This window comes from Rhipicephalus microplus, unplaced genomic scaffold (assembly GCF_043290135.1).
Source record: "Rhipicephalus microplus isolate Deutch F79 unplaced genomic scaffold, USDA_Rmic scaffold_15, whole genome shotgun sequence".
Classification (NCBI taxonomy): domain Eukaryota; kingdom Metazoa; phylum Arthropoda; class Arachnida; order Ixodida; family Ixodidae; genus Rhipicephalus; species Rhipicephalus microplus.
The window spans coordinates 14,737,791-14,746,480 of NW_027464588.1; the positions used below are offsets into that span (position 1 = coordinate 14,737,791).

Genomic DNA, 8,690 nt, shown 5'->3' on the forward strand with positions numbered 1-8,690 from the left:
TGCGGTCGTTTCGTTCACATGACACATTGAAAAACTGGTAGGGTATCCCATAACTGCATGACGATGATTCTAACCTGGAAACTGTGACATGCATATCATGAAAGTCATGGCTAAACTCCACGCTCGTGTTGCACTCGCACTCGTTTCGCTCACTTCACATATACCAAATTCAGTATCACGCAACGTGAGCAGACTACGAAGGTAAATGACACGCCCAGACATGATAATCATGACATGCGTGTCATGTAAAACATGAATACATGCCATGCTCAAAGCGCACTCAGGGCCGTTTAGCTAGATCTACATATACGAAATTTGGTAGCAAGAGGTGTGAATAGAGAGCGAAGGTATATGACACGTCTAAATATAGCAATGATGGATTGAAGTCGGGTACTGCATAATTTACGTCCGTCTGGTAACGTCAGTTTGGTTTTAAAGGGAGATATTGACCTTCCTTGTTAGTGCTTCGCATGTCATCGGTTCCCACTGTACGTGGCATCTGCTATTTTTTGATGAGTCTGAATGAGCCACCCCTTGTTTTGTCGATCTATATTGATCGACAAAATATTGAGTTGACAAAACTAGAAATAGGCACGGTGTGTTACATAACATAAACAAATTTGAAAAGCGAGCGAATTCGTAGTCATCAAGAAATGAGGAATATTGTTGTGATGACACACATGTGAAAATGCACATACATATTGCGGTGCTCTATTCAGGTGCCCACAGAATTGTATACCGCAGGGGTTTAAAACCAATAAAACTAGAAGGCACGATAGGAGCTGAATTATAAAGACGGAAAACTGTATTAGAACTCATTTCGACAATCGCCTTTTAATACACTAGGTTGATATCTTGAACATTTTATACAGAGGCATATGAGTTGGCTGGCTTAATATATCGGGAGCTTTCGCGCTGTACGAACGGTCACGCTTCCTCAAGCGGATAGGGTAAAGTGTCAATCATCCATGTTCTGTCGTTTGTGCGTGACTATTTTAAAATATCCATGTGCACATAATTAGTGGATTCCATTCATATCGCATTACTTCACGTATTTATGCAGGGCGTTTGAAAAATGTGTCTAATATTGCTTAGAGATCAGCAAAATGCGCTATTTGCTCAATGTCTACATAGTCTTCTCTGTAGCCAAAGGCATTTTAGAAGGTTCACTACATAATTTGAAATAGTACTTAGGAAACTTGCATTAATCACCTTTTCAATTAGCGGGGTCAAGTAGTTAAGTGAAATGGATAATTTGAAGTCCTTGATGTGAAGAACACATTGCTGCTTGTAGATTTTGGAAAAAGGGTCTCTTGTAATAACTATGCAGGTTACACACCCACACAAAGGATTCGGTAGATGGTTTATATACCGCCCCCTCATTTTGGTTTCGCTCTTTTGCGTTTAGGTTTTGGTTTCACCGCAGAATTGGGGATAACTTTATTCATTTGCAGTTATATTACAAATCGTTTTTGTAAACTCTCAATGCAGACATCGGGTTTTTGCATAAGGGGCTTAAATTCTGCCTTTTGACCTAACTGTCTAACTACAGTAGTTAAAAAGCAAATAATTTTATTGCCTAATTACTGTTTTAAATGATATCTTACACCCTCTTAAGATGCCTGCCGCTACAGAAAAACCAATTGTGAAGACAGCGAGCAAATAGCGCCTTTTCATGAAATTTTAGGAGTATAACCTAACTAATAAACTTAACACGTGCATTGGAAAGTGTGAGCTCAGCTTCATATCACTGAACAAATGAAAAAAAACGTTGACGACCTGAAGGAAAATTTTTTTAGAGATATCGCTTCGCAAGGCTGTAAGGCGAAGTCAAAGCCGCGACATAAAGATCCCCTTCACTGCTTTTCAGTACACTCATCTGAGCGCAGTAGTTAACCTAAACAAGGAAATGTCAACAGAGGCTCTTTTTATCCACATTGTTTGCAAATTGAACAATTACGAACATTTATCTACATGCTGCCCTATGAAATATAGAAAGCTGACGTTTTGTACTCTGGAAGAGCGCTTTTTCAATTCCTGTATTTATTGTTCACGCAAGCTTCGTGATGTCCACGGTCGTGGTGCTGTCCACCAAGTGCGAGAAAAACCCGGACAACATCGCGCCGGCCATCGCGGCTTCGTTCGGCGACCTGACCACGCTTTTCTTGCTCTCCGGCTACTCGTCTTTAATGCTGTACCATCCATGTGCGTCTTTGCCACGACCAATTTAAATGCGAAGCATTTCTTAGCGAAATTCGATGACTTTGGGCGTATCTATCTATCTATCTATCTATCTATCTATCTATCTATCTATCTATCTATCTATCTATCTATCTATCTATCTATCTATCTATCTAGCCACCTACGACATTTAGCTCTACGGGCCGTTTCGAGTATCGATTCCAAACTTGGTATGGCAAAACATGACTATATGAAGAACATATCTGACTAGTCATAACATGAAAATCATATCACGTGTGTTATGAATATCATGATTTACATTTCATGGTCCTGCAGCTCTTGCGGTGGTTTCAATCACATGGCTTCTTGCAGAACTGGTATGGCATGACATGATTGCATGGCAAATACAAGAGATAGACCCTAACATGAAAATCATGATATGTCTGTCATGTAACAACAGAACTATAAGCCACGCTCATGATGCCCTCGCGGCCTTTTCGCAAGCGTTCCATACACCAAATTTGCTATTACGGTACGTGAATGGATGACGAAGGTATGTGACTGGTGCAAACATGATAATCATGAGAAGCGTGTCATGTAAAAACATGACTACATGTCAGAGTTAAGGCGCTAATGCATGTCGACGTGAAGCGGTGCGCGTGCTCGCTGGCGTTCATTTTGTCGCGTCACGCCGGCGTTGCCACGCCAGGCACTGGTGCTGCCATATACTCGCAGGCACGCGCCGTGTTGCATCGCTTTGACGCATGTGCGTTTCAGCGTTTTCGGCATCCCTCCATCACGAAAAGAGAGAGAGGCAGTGTTGTTTGGGTAACGCATTGGCGCGAAACTCAGCATGTCGCAGTTTACACCGGTTGCCGTCGGGCCGCACTGACGGACGCTGATCGCACCGGTCGCGCCCGGCGTCAGACTATAGAGCGCTCGTGTTTTTCTAACGTAGCGTCGCTGTTCATCGGGTTCGCGTCAATGCTCTATTGGAGTATATTGGGCCCTTCATGATGCGCTCGCAGTCGTTTTGATAGCTCTACATATACCAAATTTGGTGTTACGTGACGTCAATGAATGACTAAATATATGACTGGTTTAAACATAATAATCCTGACCCGCGTGTCATGTAAGAGCATGACAACATATCACGCTCATAGCGCGCTCGCCACCGTTTCGCTAGCGCCACATATACTAACTTTGGTATCCTGTGACGTCAATAGATGACGAAGGTAAACGTCACATCCAAACATGATAGTCATGACACGGAAGTCATAGAAGGCATCATTTGCCTTCAACTCGTCACGTTGTGCTGATTTCAAAGTGACATATGAACCTTTCTCATTCATGCTTCGCATTTCATCGATTCCCGCTGTACGTGGGATCTGCCAACTGTTATCAGCATTGTAACGACCAGGTCTTGTAAAAGTAAAGTAAAGCCTGTTGATATGCGTTATTGTGCAATTTACACTACGCTTGTTCACTGCGCACACGCTTACGTGCTTGCCGCCGTGCTCCAGGTGTTCGGTTAACTTTCGGACCCACTTGCTATAAGAATAGTTGATATCGATTGATCACAATGGTTACTATACTGACACCATTGGTTCTGATGGTGCAAGTTGTGGTATTATACGCGTAGGCTTCAGGCACAAGTGCGACCGCTCTAAGCTAAGTTTTGCGTGCGTTCAGAACACGAGCTGTGGGTGGATTGGGCAACTTGACATTGATAGTATATAATTAAATGTGCCTGAGTAAACGGACAAGAAAGTGTTGCGAACAAAGGCCAGCAGTTATTCACTAAAAGCTGTGTGCATCAGTTGTGCATAACTTCAAAAGTCTTGCTGTAGCAATATTGCTGATTCATCTACGTATAATATAGCTCACTTTCATCTCTCTTTTCTTTATGCGCTCCCGTCTTTTCATGCGTGGTTGCACCACAAGGCAGCACTGACTGCCCCACTTCCCACGCTTCTGCATACAATATGCGCTTGATGACCTTATGCAGATCTGGCGCCGCTGGTGATCGTGTCGTGCCTGCTCCTGCTGCCAATGTGGATAGTTCTGGCCCGACGCAATAACGTCTGCCGGGAAGTGCTGCGCGTCGGGTGGCTGCCAATTATTATCGCACTCACCGTCTCAAGGTAAGTGTGCAGAGAACGCACCCATTGCTCCTTAGGAAAGCGAGTGTTACACTCGAAGCTTTTGCGTTAATTCAGGTGAAATTTCTCCCCATAATTTACGTCTAAATCGGCTTTCCTTTCTGTCACTGCTGCTGTTCTCTCTACTAACGCCATTGTACAGCATTGGCAGCAGGCCCTACTGTGGGGTTCTAGTTGCTGAGGAAATCGTCTGCTGACTGGCAGGTGGTGAGTTCGATTGCCGGCTGCGGTGGCTGCATTGTCGGTGGGGGCGAAAATCCTGAAGGCCCACGTGCTGATATTTCTATGCACGTAAAAGAACCCCAGGTGGTCGATATTTTTTGAGTCCTTCCTTGCAGTGCGTCTAATAATCATATGGTGGCTTTGGGGTGCTGAATACAACATATCATTCAAGCATTTGCAGCAGTCTCTAAGTTATTCTGTGCGAATGCAATTTATGGGATCATTCTGTTTTGTTTTGTTCTCTATTTCTTTTTATGTTTTGTATGTAGCAATATGATGTGTCTTCTACCTGCAATTATGTGAAATTCAATAAAAAGAATTGTTATTAAAAAATAAACCCTCAAATAACCAAACAAAGCGGGGCAACAACAAAACCACAACAAACGAAAGTAAATAAAACTAAAAGCACTCCTAATTTCAGACATTCAACATTTCCCATGTCACCAATAATACCGTCTCGTAATTAATACCGTCTCGTAATTAAGGATAATTGAATAGAATTCGGTAATGGCAATGTGAAATATTGGAAGAGGCTTCAGGTTTCATTACCCGACAATTTGTGAAGCTCTTCGTACGGAAGCTCCTAAATTCAAGTTGCTAGCAACTTTAATTGTGCATGCGTTTTTGCAGCTTCGGTGGGTACATCCTGGATTACGCAGTCTTCGCTTATCCGCCAATCGCCCTGCACCTTTCTTCAGTAAATGCTGAGTCAGGCTATTTCAACACTGGAATCCACCCCATTCTACGCGATGGCTTTAAACAGCTACTTTTTCAGCTGTATACACGGCTGCATCATAGGTTCAGGGCTTCAATTGAAAGTCTCTATCAGTGATAACTATAGAGTGAAGTAAATAAATAAACAAATAAATAGCGCTTATGTATTGCCTTTCCTATTTTTGCGAAATGCCAGCCAGATGTGCCAGATCTTGCCGTTCGTTGCCATCTCCAGCTCTTGCCCATCGCCTAGCTTTGGCCTGTGCACACTTAACCAAATCTCACCCTTAAGGGTGTAAATGAGCTTGTCGCCAGACGAGCACCCTTTACTCCCTATGGGGTGTTCAAAAAAGGGTGCTGAGGAAGCGTGCAGAGCTCAGCACCCTTAAGGAAAGGGTGCAGAGCAAAAACTTTAAAGGGTGTAACGAGTGCACCCTTTAAATAAAGGTGCTGTGATGTCATAACACCCTTTCAAATGGGTGCTAGAAGGGTGCTCCCCATCGACGTACCTGTGGGCTAAATCTAGGGTTGATGCTGGAGATGGCTAAAAATGCAGATTGCTGTATACTCTGTAGACCATGCTGAGTGACAGCCCACATACGGTTTGTTAGTACTTGGACACATGTACTAAGTCGTCCGTTCCCATGGCACCTTGAACACGTGCACCATGCACGCGGCCGGCCCTCCACAGAGTGCCTTCCGCAGGCGCTTATGAAACTAGCACTGAAACACAGTGACAACACTAAGTGGGGCTTTTGCATCATCGTCTTTTAAAACACAGTGTCTCTGCAGTGAAGCTACTGGTAAGTTGGCTGCAGTGTTTTGCTTTCTGTATGTGTAGACAAATAGAGAATCCGGCACTATTATCGAGAAGTGTTGCAATTGTGCTTTACCCTGTCCAGGTGCTGTTCCTCGGGTTTTTGTTTTTTGCTGCTCTGGACAGAACAAGCTGCACTCACTGCACTTCTTAAGAACAGTGTCGAATTTTAAATAAGTTGTACTGTTGCAAGAGCAAAGTTTGCTTCACCACAAAGGAAGCATGCTATGCGGTTATGCAGGGAAATAGCCTATCATGTAGTGCCTCACGACGCAAATCGTACGAAGTATCGTTTTGTTCGGTTGTGTACAGATCCGTGAGCGGTGTCTTACATTCCTGGTGTTCAGAATGTTGGCGCTCACGCTGCCTCTGTAAATGCTACGTTGTTCTGAGATAGCATGTCGGCGTTCATGGCGCTATGTAAGCAAACAATGGGGAAGCATCATTACGACACTACTTCATGCACTGACTTTAAGAGCACCGTGAGGTGGCATCGGCAAGGCTTTGAGCCACAAACTAAGGGGCACGAAATAAAAAAAAATCGGACATAGGTATAATATTTCAGACATAAATGTGTTCAATATATCTACAACAGAAAGTGCTTGAACGAGCGTGTGACGCAAGCAGCTCCACGTGTGGCGACACATCACTACCACTCCCCGAACTAAGGTGGACCGATGGCTTCCGTTGAGGAGTATGCAATTGCACTGGCTATAAAATCAAAGAAAGAGGTATTGGCTATTCCTTCCTTCATAGAATAGGCTTCTACCCGAAAGGTAAACGTATCTTGACAGAGGTATCTGAACAATTACTGCGCATTTCCACAACGGCGAAGGAATGAAGGCGGCAGCAGCTTATTCAAGGTAACTTGAAGAACGGCATGTAGCTCGAAACTTGCCGCGCGCTGCTCAAGCAGAACAGGCGCACAAAACGGACATACAACAGGACGAGCGCCAACTAAGAACTGTGTACTAGCTTCTCACTAATAGCGGGCTGCTCAGACACAAAGGAACGCGTACGAAATGAACGCTCAAGTATACACAGGACCAGTAAGAATCAGCAGCTCACACAATTGTTGCTTCTTAATTTTTCAGCAGTGCACTCCTTTTGTAAAGGCAGCCACTGCTGTGAGTGAATCGGCATTTGTGCTCTCCGTAACTTACACACAAACTAGCTGTGAAACGTTGAAACCACCCGCATCAAGGGCAGGCCTGCATGAGCGGCAATTACCGTCTTGCAGAGGCGTGCTCACTCGTGCTGACCGTGAGAACACATTCAGAGGAAGAGCGATGACTTCTAAAGTTATATCTAAAGCGCACACTTCTCACTATCTCGCCAGTTAATAAATGTGAACACGCTGAAGTGCCACCAACTTATGATCACCGTCGACAGAAAATAACGTGCATAAATAGCTCATCATTAGTGCGCTAATTAATGTGCGTTCGTGTTAGAGTCGCTTCACTCCGCATGCTGCAGAGCTATATATAGGTGTCATAGGTGTGACTAGTGGTGACTGAACAATTTGTTCTTTTCTTTGGGTTTTTCTTGGTCATCTGTGCGGGTATATTTCACAACCTATTACCCTCGATGAAAAGGCGTGAGTGGAGCGGTGGTGTACCCCAGCATAAAACATTTACGGGTAAGAAGTTCGTTTCGAATCACGATCGAATCAACCGTGAAATACTCTGCTCCGCGTGTCTGATGGTTACCGATTGCAGCGCTGGGCGGCAACCTGGCGGCTGTCTTTAGCTGCAGCTTGTCCAGCTACCTGAACCGGGTGACGCCACTGGGAGACATACCGTTCGGGGAACACGTCTGCGTGGGGCCCCTACAGATGTACTACCAGGGCGGGGAGATGGCCAACGTGGCCTACGTGCTCGTCGGCGTCGTGGTGCCCGGCCAGACGCTGTTCGCCGTGCTCTCTAAGATTCTGCGCTTCGGCAAGGTCTCCATGACCATCACCTTCTTCGCAGCCTATTGTGGTGCATCGCTAGGGCAGGTGGGTCCCCACCGATGATGTTGCGTAATTACGAAACGCGAAGAATTCACTTTTCGTTTAGACACAGGAGGAAAAACATGAGTATTCCGCACGCGACCATCAGGGCTACGAGCAGCGCAGACAAACACTCCCAGGTGTCGACGCACAAATACACCCAATAAAGTAGACAGGACGACAACAGCCGCTTTATTTCAAATCGTTCAGCATTGGACGCCTTATTTGATGGCTGCAGCTGCGGTCTCGGCAGGGCCTGGAGGAAGAAAGAAAAAGGAAGGGTGCATCATCACACGAGTGAAGCCCACCGTGTCGGTCCAACACATGATCAAAATGTCAGAGCGTGCGCAGGGTTTTGTGGCCTCTGTGGCGTTTAGTTCCTGAACCTCTTACGTGAGCTAGCTGGTCTGCACCGAACAACAGGATTTAAAATGAAATCTGCTACGTGCCATACTCCACAGCCCGCCGCTGTATCGGCAAGGATCGTTGCGTACTTGATCTTGAAGTGAAATGTCACATGTTGGGCCGACACTGGTGGCTTCAAAACAGGTCGGCTTGCCAAAGCTGGCTCAATTACATAATTCTTTCTTCCCGTGTATGC

General features: G+C 45.1%; 1 protein-coding gene across 1 annotated transcript in view; it reads left to right on the plus strand.

The window, feature by feature from the left end:
• The window catches only part of LOC142784780 (solute carrier family 41 member 1-like), a 33,362-nt gene extending 25,249 nt beyond the window's left edge, over positions 1–8,113 (plus strand). The window contains exons 5-8 of the mRNA XM_075883280.1: positions 2,060–2,205; positions 4,190–4,325; positions 5,196–5,272; positions 7,818–8,113. Coding sequence (XP_075739395.1) covers positions 2,060–2,205; positions 4,190–4,325; positions 5,196–5,272; positions 7,818–8,113 — 655 coding nt within the window. The remainder of the gene's footprint in view (positions 1–2,059; positions 2,206–4,189; positions 4,326–5,195; positions 5,273–7,817) is intronic.
• The last annotated feature ends 577 nt before the right edge of the window (positions 8,114–8,690 follow it).